This window comes from Phocoena sinus, chromosome 10, assembly GCF_008692025.1.
Source record: "Phocoena sinus isolate mPhoSin1 chromosome 10, mPhoSin1.pri, whole genome shotgun sequence".
In the NCBI taxonomy this organism is placed as follows: domain Eukaryota; kingdom Metazoa; phylum Chordata; class Mammalia; order Artiodactyla; family Phocoenidae; genus Phocoena; species Phocoena sinus.
The window spans coordinates 50,724,264-50,746,342 of record NC_045772.1 but is presented as its reverse complement, the minus strand read 5'-3'; the positions used below and the strand labels follow the sequence as shown (position 1 = coordinate 50,746,342).

At 37.7% G+C, this 22,079-nt stretch overlaps 1 protein-coding gene across 4 annotated transcripts in view; it reads right to left on the bottom strand.

Moving 5' to 3' along the window:
• GRIP1 (glutamate receptor interacting protein 1) overlaps positions 1 to 22,079 on the bottom strand; it is a 702,730-nt gene that overhangs the window by 135,653 nt on the left and 544,998 nt on the right. For all 4 annotated transcript variants that reach the window (XM_032645739.1, XM_032645736.1, XM_032645737.1 and 1 more), the window contains exons 6-7: positions 13,056 to 13,131; positions 10,640 to 10,785 (exon numbers count right to left, since the gene is read on the bottom strand). In XM_032645739.1, the coding sequence (XP_032501630.1) occupies positions 10,640 to 10,785; positions 13,056 to 13,131 (222 nt within the window). The remainder of the gene's footprint in view (positions 1 to 10,639; positions 10,786 to 13,055; positions 13,132 to 22,079) is intronic.

The following is a 22,079-nucleotide window of genomic DNA, read 5'->3' as shown; positions in this document are numbered from 1 at the left end:
AATCCTCAACAAAACACCAGCAAACCAAATCCAACAACACAAAAAAAGGATCATACACCATGATCAAATGGGATTTATCCCAGGGATGCAAGGATTCTTTAATATACACAAATCAATCAATGTGATACAGCATATTAACAAATTGAAGAATAAAAACCATATGATCATTTCAACATTTGCAGAAAAAGCTTTTGACAAAATTCAACACCCATTTGTGATAAAAACCCACCAGAAAGTAGGCATAGAGGGAACTTACCTCAACATAATAAAGGTCTTATGTGACAAACCCACAACCAACATCGTTCTCAATGGTGAAGAACTGAAACCATTTCCACTAAGATCAGGAACAAGCCAAGGTTGCCCACTCTCACCACTGTTATTCAACATAGTTTTGGAAGTTTTAGCCACAGCAATCAGAGAAGGAAAAGAAATAAAAGGAATCCAAGTCGTAAAAGAAGAAGTAAAACTGTCACTGTTTGCAGATGACATGATACTATACATAGAGAATCCTAAAGATGCTATCAGAAAACTACTAGAGTTAGTCAATGAATTTGGTAAAGTAGCAGGATACATAATTAATGCACAGAAATCTCTTGCATTCCTATACATTCATGATGAAAAATCTGAAAGAGAAATTCAGCAAACAGTCGCATTTACCACTGCAACAAAAAGAATAAAATACCTAGGCATAAACCTACCTAAGGAGACAAAAGAACAGTATGCAGAAAACTATAAGGCACTGATGAAAGAAAGTAAAGATGGTACAAACAGGTGGAGAGATATACCATGTACTTGGATTGGAAGAATCAACATTGTGAAAATGACTCTACTACCCAAAGCAATCTATAGATTCAATGCAATCCCTATCAAACTACCAATGGCATTTTTCACAGAAGCAGAATAAAAAATTTCACAATTTGTATGGAAACACAAAAGACCCCAAACAGCCAATGCAATCTTGAGAAAGAAAAACGGAGCTGGAAGAATCAGGCTCCCTGACTTCAGACTATACTACAAAGGTACAGTAATCAAGACAGCATGGTACTGGAACAAAAACAGAAATATAGATCAATGGAACAGGATAGAAAGCCCAGAGATACACCCCCGCACATATGGTCACCTTATCTTTGATAAAGGAGGCAAGAATATACAATGGAGAAAAGACAGCCTCTTCAATAAGTGGTGCTGGGAAAACTGGACAGCTACATGTAAAAGAACGAAATTAGAACGCTCTCTAACACCATACACAAAAATCAACTCAAAATGGATTAAAGACCTAAATGTAAGGCCAGACACTAGAAAACTCTTAGAGGGAAACATAGGCAGAACACTCTATGACATAAATCACAGCAAGATCCTTTTTGACCCACCTCTTAGGGTAATGGAAATAAAAACAAAAATAAACAAATGGGACCTAATGAAACTTAAAAGCTTTTGCACAGCAAAGGAAACCATAAACAAGACAGAAAGACAACCCTCAGTATGGGAGAAAATAATTGCAAATGAAGCAACTGACAAAGGATTAATCTCCAAAATATACAAGCAGCTCATGCAGCTCAATATCAAAAAAACAAACAACCCAATCCAAAAATGGGCAGAAGACCTAAATAGACATTTCTCCAAAGAAGACAGACAGATTGCGAACAAACACATGAAAGGATGCTCAACATCACTAATCATTAGAGAAATGCAAATCAAAACTACAATAAGGTATCACCTCACACCAGTCTGAATGGCCATCATCAAAAAATCTACAGACAATAAATGCTGGAGAGGGTGTGGAGAAAAGGGAAGTCTCTTGCTCTGCTGGTGGGAATGTAAATTGATACAGCCACTATGGAGAACAGTATGGAGGCTCCTTAAAAAACTAAAAATAGAACTGCCATACGACCCAGCAATCCCAGTATTGGGCATATACCCTGAGAAAATCATAATTCAAAGAGTCATGTACCACAGTGTTCATTGCAGCTCTATTTACAATAGCCAGGACATGGAAGCAACCTGAGTGTGCATCAACAGATGAATGGATAAAGAAGATGTGGCACATATACACAATGGAATATTTACTCAGCCATAAAAAGAAACGAAATTGAGTTATTTGTAGTGAGGTGGATGGACCTAGAATCTATCATACAGAGTGAAGTAGTCAGAAAGAGAAAAACAAATACCGTATGCCAACACATATATATGGAATCTAAAAAAAAAAAAAAAGTTTCTGAAGAACCTAGGGGCAGGACAGGAAAAAAGACACAGATGTAGAGAATGGGCTTGAGGATATGGGGAGGGCGAAGGGTAAGCTGGGACGAAGTGAGAGAGTGGCATGGACATATACACACTACCAAATATAAAATAGATAGCTAGTGGGAAGCAGCCGCATAGCACAGGGAGATCAGCTCCGTGCTTTGTGTCCACCTAGAGGGGTGTGATAGGGAAGATGGGAGGGAGATCCAAAAGGGAGGAGATATGGGGATATATGTGTATGTATAGCTGATTTACTTTGTTATAAAGCAGTAACTAACACACCATTGTAAAGCAATTATACTCCAATAAGGATGTTAAAAAGATAAAGGGTACAAACTTTCAGCTAGAAGATGAATAAAGTCTGAGGAGCTAATGTAAAAATTGTGACTATAGTTGATAACACTGTATTGTATAATATGCTAAGAGTGTAGCATCTTTACACCATGTATGTGTATATCAAATTATCATGATGCACACTTTAAATATCTTACAGATCTGTCAATTACACCTTAATAAAGCTGAAATAAAAACAAAACAAAAACAAAAAATTACACTACAGTCATTCTTGTTTAATACGGCCAACAAGAAATCCGTAGTAACCAAAAGCCCTCCCCCGCTCTTCCTATGGAAGGAAAAGTCATAAAATAAATAACTATTAGAGAATCGTGTAAGTTTTAAAAATCTTGAGTAAATTATGTCAGCACAGATTGGTACCATCTGTACCCCTTGACTCTGTAACACAGGCCTAAGGACTGCTATTCAGAATGATGTCCTTGATAACTGTATGTGTCTCTACCAAAGACCCAAGTATCTTTAATATATATTCTCAAAAACATTATTTAGAAATATTTTCAGCTAACGTTTAAGCAAAATAAGTATTCTGATGAATTTTAGAAAATAAAGCCATCCAGAACACATCATTTTTCAAATATTCTTTCTACTGAGGACTCCATGTTGTCACGGAATAAAGCCTCAGCTGCTGCTTAATCCAGGGTAATGGGAGACCTGAGGTTCATTTTAGGCAAGTGGAGCATGGAAACCGTGAACTTTAATTCCCTAGTAGTCAACAAAAGTTTAGTTTAGTTATGATAAACGCTTTACATGTATTCACTCGCTTAATCTTTTCATCAATCCTTTGAAGAAGTACTGTTATCATCCTTATATTAGAGATAAGAAAGTTGAAGCTTGGAGAGGCTAAGTAACTTGTTCAAGATCAACAGACAGCCAAGACTCAAAACCAAGTCTGTCTGACTTCAAAAGACACTACATTTTACTAAAGTTATTGTTTTCAGAACTTTTGCCCCGAGATGTTCAAGCTTTCCTTATATTTTATGTTATTTGGCTTCTAACATCAGGGCTCTGAGACCCAATCATTTGGTAGTACATTTTGACAATAATGAAGTGGAGGGGGTTTTCCCTATAAACATTTAAAATAATTAGTTTATATTTATTGAGCACATATTATGGGCCAAACACCACATATGCATTAACTCTTTTTCTCATCACAGCAACTTGTGAGTGTGGTAGTATAATTACCACCATTTTACAAAGGAAAAACCTGGCCTCCAGGACTCCACACTCTGCCTTGGTTCTCTGTCTCCATCACTTGATGTTCCTTCTCAATTTATTTCAAAGGTTCCTCATCACCTTTCTGATTTGTCACTACTGGAGAGACCCAGAGCTCCATCCTTGGGCCTTGCTTTTCTCTGTCCACGCTCACTTCCCTAAGGTGCCTCGTGGTTTTAAGGTCCATCTCTGTGCTGATGACTCAAAAATTTGTACCTCCTGCCCTAACCTCTGCACTGAATTCCAGGCTTAATGACCCATCTGTATACTCCATACCTCCACTTGGATGATGGATAGACACCTCAAACATAACATATCCAAAACTGAACTCTTACTTTTCCCCCAGACCTATTCCTACCAGTCTTATCTCAATACATTTTCTTTAAAATTTTAACGAAGACTAAATTCAACTTTAGTTAATAAAATTGATAGTTTCAATAGCTTTCCCAGACTACTGAATTTGCTAAAATTTGTGATCTGAGATTTACTAGAAAATATATCTCATTCCAGTGATGAGATATCAATATCTCTGCACAGGCACACACGTGTTTCCTACAAAATAATTTGTGTACTTTTAATAGCATATAAAGAAATTCAATATTTATATTTATGAGTATAGACAAACACATGCTTCCTAAGATATAATGTGACATAATTTTAATAGTATGTAAATAAATGAAGGTATTAAAAGTAAAATAATGCAACAGGAATGTCCAAGTAGCAAATGAAAAGATGCTTCATATCATTATTCATCCTGGAAATGTACGTTCAATTTACCATGGGATATCACTACATACCCGTAAGAATAGTTAACATGAAACAGACTGAGAATACCAAGTGCTGGTGAGGACGTGAAGTAAGGAAAATTCTCGTATGTGTGGCATCTCTTACTTTCATCACCTGCTTTGGGAAAGTGCCATTCTTTGTCTTGTTCTGTTCAACACACATTCCTTCCTGCCCTGCCAAAGAGCAGAGGCTACACTATATCCCTGGACATAGTGATTACTGCAGTGGTCAGCATTTGCTCCAAGCTAAGTCACTCAGCATCTTTTAGGGGAGATTCAGTTTCATTTCTTTTTCTGGCATTATGAACTCACAACATAATATAGACCTGTGGCTGCCTTGGACCATCTGGTCATGACACAAGGAGAGCCTTTCCCAGGCAAAGAGACCTGAGAGACAGAACATCTGTGATATTACTGAACTTCTTCTGAAGTCAGGATATATCTTGACTCCCCACTTTTACAAGCTGATCAATTCCCTCTTTAAATTATTCTAAATTGGTTCCTGCCATTTGTACCTGATGGCAACTTCATAAACCAATGATCTATTGCTCCTCATTTTCCTAATTTAAGACCTTAAGCTTTCTATTGCAATTTTTCACCTATTTAGCTTTATCTAGGAGTGACAGAAAGGTGTCTCAATGGAGGTCCATGAACTTTAAGTTTTCTACATTCTTTCATAATTTTATTTCCTTTGTACTTCTAAATATCTCCTGGCTTCCTTTAAAGATAAATAGCTTTTTACTTTAAAAGTTTAATTATTGAGGATTTTTATATCACAATGAGCTCGACAGAGTAAATAGCATTATTCTTATTTTATAGAAGTAAAAGATGATACGAAGAAATGAAATCATTGAGTCTAATATCTAGGGAGATTGGTAAAAGGAAAGGTTAGTTAATATTTGATGAACAATAATTCTAATTGAAAGTATCCTATCTTCTGATTTTCTAAGGTACCATTTTTACTTCTTTCCACAAATTGTCATTCTCAATTATCTGACCTTATCTATTCCTAATCCCATTTTAACCCTGTTTTAGAAAAACAGGATTGAAAAAAGCAAGAAGGACAAAACAGAGAAAGGATAATAATTACAGGGGAATACTGAAAACAATCCAAGTAAGACGATTAGAATAAAGAAGGGTATTAACAAGTGAGAAACCGAGAATAGAGTATAAAAAAATAATTGGGGGGCTACCCTGGTGGCGCAGTGGTTGAGAGTCCGCCTGCCGATGCAGGGGACACGTGTTCATGCCCCGGTCCGGGAAGATCCCACATGCCGCGGAGCGGCTGGGCCCGTGAGCCATGGCCGCTGAGCCTGCGCATCCGGAGCCTGTGCTCCGCAGCAGGAGAGGCCACAACAGTGAGAGGCCCACGTATCACACACACACACACACAAAAATAACAATAATTGGGAGGTTAGAAAGGGAAGGAGAAAGAAAGGAAGACAGAGCATGAGCAACACAGTGGGAGAGAAAAGGCTGAGAGCAAGTAACCAAGTGCAAGAGAGCTGAATGGAAGAAAGAGAGAAAAAGGACTTTAAAAAGACATGAAAAACCCAAATCAGAGTTTGCTCATTTGCTGTATAAAGTTAGCAAAACTTAAATAATACAATAAATGTAGTATGCAGATAAATAATTTTCCAAAAATGCATCTTTTTATGATAATAAGAGCTCTTATACTAAGACTTTAAATTCAAAAGTCCTATCCTGGAAAAGGGAACACTCTTGCACTGCTGGTGGGAATGTGAATTGATACAGCCACTATGGAGAACAGTATGGAGGTTCCTTAAAAAACTACAAATAGAATTACCATATGACCCAGCAATCCCACTACTGGGCATATACCCTGAGAAAACCATAATTCAAAAAGAGTCATGTACCAAAATGTTCATTGCAGCTCTATTTACAATAGCCCGGAGATGGAAACAACCTAAGTGCCCATCTTCAGATGAATGGATAAAGAAGATGTGGCACATATATACAATGGAATATTACTCAGCCATAAAAAGAAACAAAATTGAGCTATTTGTAATGAGCTGGATAGACCTAGAGTCTGTCATACAGAGTGAAGTAAGTCAGAAAGAGAAAGACAAATACCGTATGCTAACACATGCATATGGAATTTAAGAAAAAAAAATGTCATGAAGAACCTAGGGGTAAGACAGGAATAAAGACACAGACCTACTAGAGAATGGACTTGAGGATATGGGGAGGGGGAAGGGTGAGCTGTGACAAAGTGAGAGAGAGGCATGGACATATATATACTACCAAATGTAAGGTAGATAGCTAGTGAGACGCAGCCTCATGGCACAGGGAGATCAGATCGGTGCTTTGTGACCGCCTGGAGGGTTGGGATAGAGAGGGTGGGAGGGAGGGAGACACAAGAGGGAAGAGATATGGGAACATATGTATATGTATAACTGATTCACTTTGTTATAAAGCAGAAACTAACACACCATTGTAAAGCAATTATACCCCAATAAAGATGTTAAAAACAGAAAACAAAACAAAAACAAAAGTCCTATCCTGAAATCTGGTGTGAAACTAGATACAATCAGACTAGCTAGCCCAGATGTCGAGTACAGTATATTTAACAACTTAAGGTATGATTTAAAAAATCAGTAGGCATGTGATAGATTCTTTATTAAATTATATTAGGTAACTTTAGAAATAAATAATATTTATATCCTAAGAAAAATACTAGTTCCAGGGCTTCCCTGGTGGCGCAGTGGTTGAGAGTCCGCCTGCTGATGCAGAGGACGCAGGTTCGTGCCTTGGTCCGGGAAGATCCCACATGCCGCGGAGCGGCTGGGCCCGGAAGTCATGGCCGCTGAGCCTGTGCGTCCGGAGCCTGTGCTCCGCAACGGCGGAGGCCACAACGGTGAGAGGCCCGCGTACCGCAAATAAAATAAAATAAAATAAAATAAAATACTAGTTCCAAATTAAAAAAAAAACAAGGAACTTTGATACATCAGAAAGGGCAAATAAACTACTAAGAAGAGTTTTTACAAAAAACTGATAAGAACTAATATCCCTAAAATACAAATAGTTACACAAATCAATAGAAAAATGAATACAGGGCATAAGCAGACAATAGGAGATGAAAATGGCTAGTGTTCATACAAAAAAGCATTTAGCTGCACTAGAAATTTTTTTAAAAAGTAAACTAAAATATAAATGCAATTTTTACTTAAATCAGAAAGATTAAAACCAATACTATTTAGTGTTGTATCTGGTGCTCTGTTGAGACAGGTACACTTAAAACATTGCTGGTAGTAATATATTATAAAGTAGGATAACCTTTCTGGAGGACAATTGGAATTATGTACCAAATATTTAAAAAAGAAATATGCCCTTCGACTTAATAAAGTCAGACACACAAAGATTTGGGTTAAAAGGATATTCACTCCAGTTATCTATAATAGCAGTCTGTTGGGAAATGGTTATGTAAATACAGAATTTATTTTTGGGTGTGGTATAAAGTAGGAGATTAATTGAATTTTTTCCCATGTGGCTAACTAATTGACCCAGTATCATTTACTGACTAGCTCAACCATTCCCCACTGATGTAAGACTACACCTCTGCTTACATATCTGTAGTGGTCTGTGGCATTCAATTCTCTTCCACTGGGTTCTTTATTACCTCATGTAAATATTACATAGACTTAATGGCACAATTTTAGAATGAGTCTTGATATTGGATAGAACAAATTTCTCTGCTTTCATATTGTTTCAGAAACATTTTGGCTGTTTTCCCCCTCCCACTTTTCTTACATTTTAGAAACAGCTTATTAAAGTCCTCCAAAGATCCTTCTGGGATTCTGAGTAGAATTTATGGATGCATTTGAAAGAAATGATATATTTTAGATATCAAGACTTCCCACCCAAGTTCAGATGTAGGTCTTCATTTGTTTAAGTATTCTTTATGTATATGCATATCTGTATCTATATCAATATCTATATCTAATGGGAAGATACAACTTTTGTTGTATTTATTCCTTATAGGAACCTTATTATTTTATTGTTATTATAAATGGTATATTAAAAATTAACTTTCTGGTTTTGGCTGGTATATAGAAATGTAACTGACTTTTGTATACTGATCTTATATCTAGCAACTTAGAGAAACTTTTAATGAGTTCCCCTCCTGATGGCACTTTCCCCTATGTTAGGGGGATATCCGAGAACTCTGAGGCATGAAAATTGTCAGGCATGATTCAGAATGTGAATGTGAGTAGGGAAGAAGGAAGACAGGTGAGTCATCCTCTCCCCTCCTGACTCTGGTAATAATGAGATATGGAGGGCTCTGCTCTGAAATGGTGCCCATCCCCAGGGGGGGAGCCCTTGTCTCTCTGAGGTGGGCTGCTCAGAACTTACAAACTGTTGCTGTATTTAGATGGGAACTGGTTCCTTCTCATCCTTCACGTTTTAGTCTACCTGTCACCTCTTCACTGACTCCTGATTGGCATCTGTCAGACCTCACCTGTGCCTGCCCTTATTCCCTATTAGAGAATCCAGTTCATGCCTTTCATGGTAGGTAATGATCACTTTCTTTGTGTTTATTTGTTTGTTTGGTCATGTTCCTGTTTACTGTCTCTCCTCCTTGTCAATTGCAAACTTCATAAGAGCAGAGATCAGGTCTGTTTTGTTCATTTCTGTACTCTTGGTACCTGTCACTTAGCTTAAATATTAAAAAAAATGTATTTGTAGACTGAATGAGTTAAATATGTCAAACATCTGTTTCAATTTTTAATGTGAATAATAAATTGGATCATCAGTTAAAATATATCTTACTTGTATAATTTTATTTTATCTTCCTAACTGCCTTTTAAAATAGGCACTGCTGGTTTCCATGTGACAAATGAGGTAACTAAGGCACAGTGAAATAAGTAACATGGTGCAAACTAATAGCTAGAAATCAGTAGAATTGAAAACAGAACCCAAATCATCTAACTCAAAAGCCATACAAAACAATAAAAAGAGAAAGAAAAAAGGGAGAAAGAGAAGACAAGAGAAAGGAAGAATAGAGGGAGGAAAGTTCATTCATTCCTGACCTTTCCATCCTAAGGGCATATCATACCACTTATTCTGCTAAGAACTCCTTAACTCACACTTTAAGTCTTTTAGGAAGCCTCATACCTCTCAAAGACATTTCAGGCCAGTAGACAGATTAAGAATACGTTCAAGCAACACTGTTCTACGTGAATCATATAGAGCAGGAAATAAAAGGAGTTTACAGTTACAGAATAAGTGTTTTTTTCCTGGCTACATTTTACCAGGACAAAACTTGCTGGTTAAGGCAGGCACACAATCAAGTCTGATAATTGTAAGAAGTATTTACAACATGATTTAAGTTTCAGTTTCACGTTCCAGTTCATTCTATCATAATTTATCTGCCTTAGTCAACTTTACACAAAACTTTGGCTCTCTCTTCACACTGAAAAGCCACGTGAGAATAGCTTTCCAGTTGTACTACAGCTGAGAGGGTAGAAATAGAATTACTTTCTGTTGGAATCATTATTTCAAGAAAGAATATTGTACTCAACTTTCATTTTAATCAATGATACTATTTGTCCCCTTTCCTTTCTTCGTCCCTAAGTCTGATGATAAAATGGTAATTTCCATTAATTCTGATCACTGGCTTCACTCTGTGACGTAAAAAGAAGGAAAGGAATCCCCTACTGTTTCCAGTCTCCTTGTAGTAAAAGAAAAAGTACTAGCCCCTAAGTTAATAATACCACTTTTGTGATTTGGAGGGGGAAAACACTTTCCTGCCAAAGGGTAATCCATGTATAAGAGCCGATTGCTAGGTGAAACACACTGACAGAATGAGGTGTTATCATAGACTCTATCAACACAAGAATTCAAAATCGCTGAGAAGTACTTCTCACCTCTTTCTGAACTCAAACAGAGTAATATGGTATTGATGAAATTCTGTCTGCTACAGCAGGACATAACAGTTCCTTCTTAATCCAAAGTGGTTTATCAGGGATGGACAGTGACATGACGTAGAGCTTAGTTAGAGATCCCAACCTCAGGATCCGACATACCCATGACCGAGACATCATATTCGATCAGCAGCGTTGCTTCTTGTCCACACTGTTTGAGAATACTCATGGCCTCAGCATGTGCGGTTCCAAGAAGCCGAATCCCATCCACACTGAGCAACCTATCACCAGGTTTGATTGTGCCCTCTCTGAAGGGAGAATAAAAAAATAGTCATTAATTTAGCACCATGGGGCTTAGCATTAATAGTCACTTAGCCAAAGAGGCTCTTTCACACACATTCTACCATCTATCCCATTTGCATTTCCTTTTAAGCATCAAGTGTGACATTAAGAGAGTAAAGAGGTAACCCTGACCAGAAAGTTGCTGCAGTATGAAAATCAGTAATAAGAAAATAACTACACATTAGCAAATAACCAGGTCACCCACGATGAACTCCTGGGGTGTAAAAGTAATAAAGGCACATTTTCTCTTTTCTAGGTTTTTGCCAAAATGTCTAAAATTGATTTATTAGAGCCCGAGAAATAGCACTCACCTATTTTCCCAAAGCCAGGTGAGCAGAAAAGTCTGCTGGTTTCATTCAATTTATCACCAGTGAACCCAAGCTGGCAAGGGAATGCTGGTGAAAAATTTCCCTAGTCTGTAAATTTTCCTACTGATTTATAAGGCCATTTGGCGATCATTAAATTGATTCAGTCTCACATTCAATGGAAAAGGCAGGCAAATACTATTCTCCCTTCTGTGCCCATAGACACTCAAGGCACTGGGAGAAGATGCCTCAGGACAGTAATGACACCACTAAAATGTAGCCAGAGAGGCTACCAGATTATAACCCTCCTGCCTCAGGGAGGGTCAATGAAGATAAGAAAATCAGATGCGGGGATTACAAGTTTAGGATTTGGAAAGAATAAAAATGCTGACCTAAGTATCTTTCATCCAGCAACTCTCTATGTATTTTGACTCTAAATTTTTATCTTAAATTCTTAGATTTCCTTTAGTCCTCCATTAATTCGGTAACACGTTGCTCACAAACTAGTAGCCTGCTCCTGACATTTCTGTCGACTCAAACTCTAGAATGTTATTAAGAAATAGAAATATTCTCATTTGCTTCAGGAAGAATAATTCACAAGAAAAGGCAGAAGGAAAAAAAACTGGCAAAATTTCCTTGGAAATTTTGACTTTGTATTATCCTCTGCAAAGGCAAATACACTTTAGTGCAGAGGAGAACCCAGTGTCTCCGTATTTTCTCATTTTATATTAAACATTGACTTAAAAAACAAACTGAGCTAACAGTATGAGCTTTGAAGGAAAATAAATCTGAATTTCTATCCTAGCTGGCAAGTCATTTAACCATACTGGGCCTCAGTTTTGTCACCTGTAAATCTGGATAAAAATACCTGATTTAGTGGGTGGTTGTGAAGATAAGATAATGTCTGCCAAGTACTGAGCACAGTTCCTGGCCCATGGTGGTCACTCATCAAGCAGTATTTATTATTATTATTACTATTTCGAGTGCTTAAGAAAGGTTTTTAAAAATCCATCCTAGGCTGAAACATAGTGCAGAGTCAGGGGTAATCAGTGTGTTTTCCTCCTCTCCTTCAACTATATCTAGTGGCAGGCATTGTGTTCCCTACCATTATGGAGCAGACTTTCGCTGTGGGAAATTAGTACAAAGATAAGCATCTCTTGAGACATCTAAGTTGTGAGTTTACTTGGGACCCGCAAGGTTTATTGTAGGAAAGCTGAAGGAGCTTCTATCAGATGTTCAAATTAGCCAGGAAGAGAATGCTCTAAACACTAACACTGACAATATTCCTTCCTTTTTACTAAAAGTCCCTTCTATTCTGACATACATAATCATCAGCAAAGGGTGATAATCGTGATAAGGACGTCGGCAATAGTAAGAGTCAGAGAACACCACCACCTGTCTTTTCAGGTTAGGATATTACCAATTGGAGAGGATGCATTTCAAGGACCTGCTGTGAAAGGGCCAGCTGCCTTTTTTTTTTTATAATTAATTTTTATTGGAGTAGAGTTGCTTTACAATGTTGTGTTAGTTTCTACTGTACAGCAAAGTGAATCAGCTATACATATACATATATCCCCTCTTTTTTGGATTTCCTTCCAGGATGAAAGGCCTCCTGCAAGGCACCATAAATCTCTAATCTTTGATAAAACAAAAAACCTTGAAAGGTATGCATTATCACCTACATTTTACAGTTGGAGGGAACTGAGCTTAGAACTGTTAAGTCATTTGCCAAAAACACAGGGTAGCAAGCATTGAATCTGGAGTCAAACTTTCTTCTGATTCTGCAGCCTGAACTCTTTTGTTTTCACATTCCAACATATTTACTTAAGACCTATCTGTTACTATGAAATTTCTAATTCATCAACTTCTATGCCAAAGTCCCCAGCTTTATTTAATCTATTTGGATAGTGACACAGAAAGATGAAGTTTACCTGTCAGCAGGCCCTCCAGGACGAACACATGTTATTACGACCGGACGAGATTTATTTCTATCATCGTGTGCTCCCCCTAGCAAAGAAAAGGAATACGGCTCAAAAAATGCTCTCATTGCTGCCATTAAGAAATTCACTTACAAAATGCCCGCTGAGAAACTGAAACAAATGTTATTGTTGTATATGGAGGAATACTTACAATGTTTCCTTCTGGCACAGAACAGACTTAAAAACCTTATTCATTTTATACAGAATATATTGTTGAAGTCAACATTTCTCCTCCTCTCAATAAATATATGGCTGTAATGGGGGTGAGATATAAAATGTTTAACAACTACTGTGATAAGAGCATCAAATAATTATAAATACTAGCCCAATGAGAACAGCTGCTGGCTATAAACAAAGTGTAGGTGGGTATATTTGGTGTCAATCAACCTGGGCTGTTATACTGGTGAGTCTACAACGTGACATGAAGCAAAAACTAAAGGAAAAAAAAAATCCGAATATTAAAAAAAAGAAAAATTCAAGTGGCTGAAGTGGCCTCCATTAAAAACGGGGTGTTCAAAATATTAGTGCATTCTAAAAGCACTACATTTTTAGTGCCCACCATATTTTTTTTTTACATCTTTATTGGAGTATAATTGCTTTACAGTGGTGTGTTAGTTACTGCTTTATAACAGTGTGAATCAGTTATACGTATATATATATCCCCGTATCTCTTCCCTCTTGTGTCCCCCTCCCACCCTCCCTATCCCACCCCTCTAGGTGGTCACAAAGCACTGAGCTGATCTCCCTGTTCTATGCGGCTGCTTCCCACTAGCTATCTTTTTTACATTTGGTAGTGTACATATGTCCATATATACACTACCACTCTCTCACGTTGTCCCAGCTTACCCTTCCCCCTCCCCATGTCCTCAAGTCCATTCTCTAGTAGGTCTGCGTCTTTATTCCCACCTTGCCCAGAGGTTCTTCATGACCGTTGTTATTTTTTTTAAGATTCCATATATATGTGTTAGCATATGGTATTTGTTTTTCTCTTTCTGACTTACTTCACTCTGTATGACAGACTCTAGGTCCATCCACCTCACTACAAATAACTCAATTTCGTTTCTTTTTATGGCTGAGTAATATTCCATTGTGTATATGTGCCACACCTTCTTTATCCATTCATCTGTCAATGGACACTTAGGTTGCTTCCATGTCCTGGCTATTGTAAATAGAGCTGCAATGAACACTGTAGTATCCCCCACATTTGATGTGGGTTTTTACAAATAATTAATTAATTTATTTATTTTTAGCTGCATTGGGTCTTCATTGCTGTGTGAGGGCTTTCTCTAGTTGAGGTGAGCTGGGGCGACTCTTTGTTGTGGTGCGTGGTCTTCTCATTGCAGTGGCTTCTCCTGTTGTGGAGCATGGGCTCTAGGCATGCGGGCTTCAGTAGCTGTGGCACGTGAGCTCAGTAGTTGTGGCTCGCGGGCTCTGGAGCACAGGCTCAGTAGTTGTGGCGCATGGGCTTAGCTCCTCCGTGGCGTGTGGGATCTTCCCGGACTAGGGCTCGAATCCGTGTCCCCTGCATTGGCAGGTGGATTCTTAACTACTGTGCCACCAGGGAAGTCCCTGATGTGTTTTGATGTTACATTTTACATCTTTTTATTTTGTATCCCTTAATAAATTTTTGTAGTTATAGCTAATTTTACTACTTCTGTCTTTTAACCTTCATACTAACCTTATAAGTGGTTGATCCACTACCTTTACCATATATTTGACTTTACCAGTGAGATTTTTCCTTTCATATATTTTCTTATTTATATTTAGGGCCATTTCTTCTCAGCTTAAAGATGTCCCTAAAGGGACATTTCTTGTAAGGCCAGTTTAGCGGTAATGAACTACTTTTGCTTTTGCTTGTCTGGAAAACTATCTCTCCTTCAATTCTGAAAGTTAACCTTGCCAGGTAGAGTATTTTTGGAAGTTTTTTCCTTTTAGCACCTTGAATATATCACGTCACTCCCTTCTGGCCTGCAAATTTTCTGCTGAAAAATCAGTTGATAGTCTTATGGGAGTTCCCTTGTGTATAAAGAGTTGTCTTTCTCTTTCTGCTTTGAGTCTCTATTTAACTTTTGACAGTTTAATTATGTGTCTTGGTATGGATCTCTTTGGGCTCATCTTGTTTGGGATTCTCTGTGCTTCCCAAACCTGGATGTCTATTTCCTTCCACAGGTTAGAAATGTTTTCAGCCATGATTTCTTCAAATAAGTTTTCTGCCCCTTTTTCTCTCTCTCTTCTCTTTCTGGGACCATTATAAAGTGAATGTTAGTATGCTACATGTTGTCCCACAAGTCCCTTAAGTTATTCTCATTTTTAAAAATTCTTTTTGCCATTCTGTTTGGATGATTTCTACTACCTTGCCTTCCAGGTCACTGATCTGTTCTTCTGTTTCAACTAGTTTGCTATTGAATCCCGCTAGTGGATTTTTCAGTTCAGTTATTGTATTCTTCAGCTTTATGACTTCTGTTTGGTTCTTTCTTATGTGTTCTTTCTCTTTGTTGAAGTCCTCACTGTGTTCTTCATTCTTCTCCTGAGTTGGGTGAGCATCTTTATGACCATTACTTTGAACTCTTTATCAGGTAAATTACTTATCTCCATTTCATTAGGGTTTTCTTTTTTTTCCTGAAGTTTTATCTTGTTCCCTTATTTGGAACATTTTCTTCTGTTTCCTCATTTTGCTTGACTCTCTGTGTTTGTTTTGATGTATTATGCAAAACAGCCATCTCTCAGTCTTCAAAGATTGTCCCAGTCTCAATGTGGCCCTTTCATAATTTCTTGGGGAGTAGGAATTCAGCTGTTTCTGGGGTTCTTTTCAGAGTAAACTGTTTTATGTGTAGCTGTATGTCTGTTGTGTCTGTGGGAGGAACTGAGTTCAGGATCTTCCTACCCAGCCATCTTGAACCACCCTCTATCCACTTCCACTTTCTTAACTATTGTTTGCATGACCTGATTTCCTCATACATTACCATCCTGGCTGCCCATCTGGATGGTCTCTAGTTTGCCAGTATTTGATAAATATGAATGTTACCATCATACGACATATTTTGTTTGTTTGTTTTAATTTTATATTTTATACAGCATGTTCTTATTAGTTATCTTTTTTTTTTTTTTTTTTTTGCAGTACGCAGGCCTCTCACTGTTGTGGCCTCTCCCATTGCAGAGCACAGGCTCCGGATGCGCAGGCTCAGCGGCCATGGCTCATGGGCCTAGCCACTCCGTGGCACGTGGGATGTTCCTGGACCGGGGCACGAACCCGTGTCCCTCGCATCGGCAGGCGGACTCTCAACCACTGCACCACCAGGGAAGCCCTAGTTATCTATTTTATACATATTAGTGTGTATATGTCAATCCCAATTTCCCAATTCACCCCACCCCCCACCCCCCCGCTTTCCCCCTTTGGTGTCCATACGTTCGTTCTCTACATCTGTGTCTCTATTTCTGCCTTGCAAACTGGTTCATCTGTACCATTTCTCTAGATTCCACATATATGCATTAATATACAATATTTTTCTTTCTGACTTACTTCACTCAGTATGACAGTCTCTAGGTCCATCCACGTCCCTACAAATGACCCAATTTCGTTCCTTTTTATGGCTAATATTCCATTGTATATATGTACCACATCACCTTTATCTATTCATCTGTCGATGGGCATTTAGGTTGCTTCCATGATCTGGCTATTGTAAATAGTGCTGCAATGAACACTGGGGTGCATGTGTCTTTTTGAATTATGGTTTTCTCTGGATATATGCCCAGTAGTGGGATTGCTGGGTCATATGGTAGTTCTACCTTTAGTTTTTTAAGGAACCTCCATACTGTTCTCCATAGTGGCTGTATCAATTTACATTCCCACCAACAGAGCAAGAGACTTCCCTTTCCTCCACACCCTCTCCAGCATTTATTGTTTGTAGATTTTCTGATGATGCCCATTCTAACTAGTGTGAGGTGATACCTCATTGTAGTTTTGATTTGCATTTCTCTAATAATTAGGGATGTTGAGCAGCTTTTCATGTGCCTCTTGGCCATCTGCATGTCTTCTTTGGAGAAATGTCTATTTAGGTCTTCTGCCCATTTTTTGATTGGGTTGTTTTTTTTTTTAATATTGAGCTGCATGAGCTGTTTATATATTTTGGAGATTAATCCTTTCTCCGCTGATTCATTTGCAAATATTTTCTCCCATTGTGAGGGGTGTCTTTTCATCTTATTTATGGTTTCCTTTGCTGTGCAAAAGCTTTGAAGTTTCATTAGGTCCCATTTGTTTATTTTTGGTTTTATTTCCATTATTCTAGGAGGTGGGTCAAAAAATATCTTGCTGTGATTTATGTCAATAGGAGGTTCTTCCTACGTTTTCCTCTAAGAGTTTTATAGTGTTCAGTCTTACATTTAGGTCTTTAACTCATTTTGATTTTATATTTGTGTATGGTGCTAGGGAGTGTTCTAATTTCATTCTTTTACATGAAGCTGTCCAGTTTTCCCAGCATCACTTATTGAAGAGACTGTCTTTTCTCCATTGTAATCCTTGCCTCCTTTGTCATAGATTAGTTCACCATAGGTGTGTGGGTTTATCTCTGGGCTTTGTATGCTGTTCCATTGATCTATATTTCTGTTTTTGTCCCAGTACCATATTGTCTTGATTACTGTAGCTTTGTAGTATAGTCTGAAGGCAGGGCGTCTGATTCCTCCAGCTCCATTTTTTTCCCCTCAAGATTGCTTTGGCTATTTGGTGTCTTTTGTGTCTCCATACAAATTTTAAGATTTTTTGTTCTAGTTCTATAAAAAATGCCATTGGTAATTTGACAGAGATTGCATTGAATCTGTAGATTGCTTTGGGTACTATAGTTATTTTCACAATGTTGATTCTTCCAGTCTAAGAACATGGTATATCTCCCCATCTGTTTGTGTCATCTTTGATTTCTTTCATCAGCATCTTAGAGTTTTCTGAGTACAGGTCTTTTACATCCTTAGGTAGATTTATTCCTAGGTATTTTATTCTTTTTGTTGCAATAGTGAATGAGATTGTTTCCTTAATTTCTCTTTCTGATGTTTCATTGTTAGTGTACAGGAATGCAAGAGATTTCTGTGTGTTAACTTTCTGTCCTGCAACTTTACCAAATTCATTGATTAGCTCTAGTAGTTTTCTGGTGTCATCTTTAGGATTATCTATGTATAGTATCATGTCATCTGAAAACAGTGACAGTTTTATTTCTTCTTTTCCAAATCTGTATTCCTTTTATTTCCTTTTCTTCTCTGATTGCCATGGCTAGGACTTCCAAAACTATGTTGAATAATAGTGGCGAGAGTGGACATCCTTGTCTTGTTTCTGATCTTAGTGGTAATGGTTTCAGTTTTTCATCGAGAATGATGTTTGCTCTAGGTTTGTCATATATGGTCTTTATTATGTTGAGGTAGGTTCCCTCTGTGCCCATTTTCTGGAGAGTTTTTATCATAAATGGGTGTTGAATTTTGTCAAAAGCTTTTCCTGCATCTATTGAGATGATCATGTGGTTTTTATTCTTCAATTTGTTAATCTGATATTTCACATTGATTGATTTGTGTATATTGAAGAATCCTTGCATCCCACTTGATCATGGTGTATGATCCTTTTAATGTGTTGTTGGATTCTGTTTGCTGGTATTTTGTTAAGGACTTTTGCATCTATATTCATCAGTGATATTGGTCCGTAATTTTCTTTTTTTTGTAGTATCTTTGTATGGTTTTGGAATCTGGGTGATGGTGGCATTGTAGAATGAGTTTGGGAGTGTTTCTTCCTCTGCAATTTTTTGGAGGAGTTTGCAAAGGATGGGTGTTAGCTCTTTTCTAAATGTTTGATAGAATTCACCTGTGATGGCATCTGGTAGTGGACTTTTGTTTGTTGGAAGATTTTTTAAAAAAAATTTGTCCATTTTATTAAGTAATTAATTCATTTTTGGCTGCATTGGGTCTTTGTTGCTGTGCACAGGCTTTCTCTAGTTGCAGTGAGTGGGGGCTACTCTTCGTAGTGGTGCGCAGGCTTCTCATTGCGGTGGCAGCTCTTGTTGCAGAGCACGGGCTCTAGGCGCATGGGCTTCAGTAGTTGTGGCACGTGGGCTCAGTAGTTGTGGCTCGTGGGCTTCAGAATGCAGGCTCAGTAGTTGTGGCATATGGGTTTAGTTGCTCTGTGGCATGTGGGATCTTCCCAAACCAGGGCTCGAACCCCTGTCTCCTACATTGGCAGGCTGATTCTTAATCACTGCACCACCGGGGAAGCAGTTGGAAGATTTTTAATTACACTTTCAGTTTCATTACTTGTGACTGGTCTGTTCATATTTTCTATTTCTTCCTGGTTCAGTCTAGGAAGGTTATACCTTTCTAAGAATTTGTCCATTTCTTCCAGGTTGTCCATCTTATTGGCATAGAGTTGCTTGTAGCCTTCTCATGATGCTTTGTATTTCTACAGTGTCCATTGTAACATCTCCTTTTTTATTTCTAATTTTATTGATTGGAGTCCTCTCCCTCTTTTTCTTGATGAGCCTGGCTAAAGGTTTATCAATTTTATTTATCTTCTCAAAGAACCAGCTTTTAGTTTTATTGATCTTTGCTTCTATTTCATTTATTTCTGCTCTCATCTTTATGATTTCTTTCCTTCTACTAACTTTGGGTTTTGTTTGTTCTTCTTTCTCTAGTTCCTTTATGTGTAAGGTTACATTGTTTATTTGAGATGTTTCTTGAGGTAGGATTGTATTGCTACAAACTTTCCTCTTAGAACTGCTTTTGCTGCATACCATAGGTTTTGGATCATCGTGTTTTCATATTCATTTGTCTCTAGGTATTTTTAAATTTCCTCTTTGATTTCTTCAGTGATCTGTTGGTTATTCAGTAACATTGTTTAGCCTCCATGTGTTTGTGATTTTTACGTGTTTTTCCCAGTAATTTATTTCTAATCTCATAGCGTTGTGGTCAGAAAAGATGCTTGATACGATTTCAATTTTCTTAAATTTACCGAGGCTTGATTTGTGACCCAAGATGTGATCTATCCTGGAGAATGTTCTGTGTGCACTTGAGAAGAAAATGTAATCTGCTGTTTTCAGATTGAATGTCCTATAAATATCAATTAGATCTATCTGGTCTGTTGTGTCATTTAAAGCTTGTGTTTCCTTATAAATTTTCTGTCTGGATGATCTGTCTTTTGGTGTAAGTGAGGTGTTAAAGTCCCCCACTATCACTGTGTTACTGTCAATTTCCTCTTTTATAGCTGTTAGCATTTGCCTTATGTATTGAGGTGCTCCTATGTTGGGTGCATATTTATTTATAATTGTTATATCTTCTTCTTGGATTGATCCCTTGATCATTATGTAGTGTCCTTCCTTGTCCCTTGTAACATTCTTTATTTTAAAGTCTATTTCATCTGATATGAGTACTGATACTCCAGGTTTGTTTGATTTCAATTTGTATGGAATATATTTTTCCATCCCCTCACTTTCAGTCTGTGTCCCTAGGTCTGAAGCGGGTCTCTTGTAGACAACATATACACAGGTCTTGTTTTTGTATCCATTCAGCGAGCCTGTGTCTTTTGGTTGGAGCATTTAATCCATTCACTTTTAAGGTAATTAACGATATGTATGTTCCTATAACCATTATCTTAATTGTTATGGGTTTCTTTTTGTAGGTCCTTTTCTCCTCTTGTGTTTCCCACTTAGAGAAGTTCCTTTAGCATTTGTTGTTAGAGAAGTTCCTTTAGCATTTGTTGTAGAGCTGGTTTGGTGGTGCTGAATTCTTTTAGCTTTTGCTTGTCTGTAAAGCTTTTGATTTCTCCATAGAATCTGAATGAGATCCTTGCCAGCTAGAGTAGTCTTGGTTGTAGATTCTTCCTTTTCATCACTTTAAATATATCATGCCACTCCCTCCTAGCTTGTAGAGTTTCTGCTGAGAAATCAGCTGTTAACCTTATGGGAGTTCCCTTGTATGTTATTTGTCATTTTTCCCTTGTTGATTTTAATAATTTTTGTTTGTCTTTAATTTTTGCCAATTTGATTACTATGTGTCTCGGCGTGTTTCTCCTTGGGTTTATCCTGTATGGGACTCTCTCTGCGCTTCCTGGACTTGGGTGGCTAGTTCCTTTCCCATGTTAGGGAAGTTTTCAACTATAATCTCTTCAAATATTTTCTCAAGTCCTTTCTCTCTCTCTTCTCCTTCTGGGACCCCTATAACGCGAATTTTGGTGCATTTAATTTTGTCCCAGAGGTCTCTTAGCCTGTCTTCACTTCTTTTCATTCTTTTTTTCTTTATTCTGTTGCATGGCAGTGAATTCCACCATTCTGTCTTCCAGGTCACTTATCCGTTCTCCTGCATCAGTTATTCTGCTATTGATTCCTTCTAGTGTACTTTTCATTTCAGTTATTGTATTATTCATCTGTTTGTTCTTTAATTCTTCTAGGTTTTTGTTAAACATTTCTTGCATCTTCTTGATCTCCGTCTGCATTCTTTTTCCGAGGTCCTGGATCTCCTCACTATCATAGTTCTGAATTCTTTTTCTGGTAGGTTGCCTATCTCCACTTCATTTCATTGTTTTTCTGGGTTTTATCTTGTTCCTTCATCTGGTACATAGCCCTCTGCCTTTTCATTTTGTCTATCTTTCTGTGAATGTGGTTTTCGTTCCACAGGCTGCAGAATTGTAGTTCTTCTTGCTTCTGCTGTCTACCCTCTCACCATCATGTAACATTTAATGTTTGTCTGGTAGAACAGAGTGCCATTTCCCAAATTTGGCACTGGTAAAGAGGTCAGCTTAAAGAACCTAAGAGAAAATTTAAAAGGCATTCACTGTTCCTGATGAAAGCAAATGCTTCCTTTAAGTTCATTGCTATTACAAGAGATTTATTCAGTCTGGTTGGTAAAATCTCTACTTCAGTATTTTCTTTCAATCAATTTGATGGATTCTTTTAAAATTCTTCCTTAATTAAAAAAGAAAATTCAGGGCTTCCCTGGTGGCGCAGTGGTTGAGAG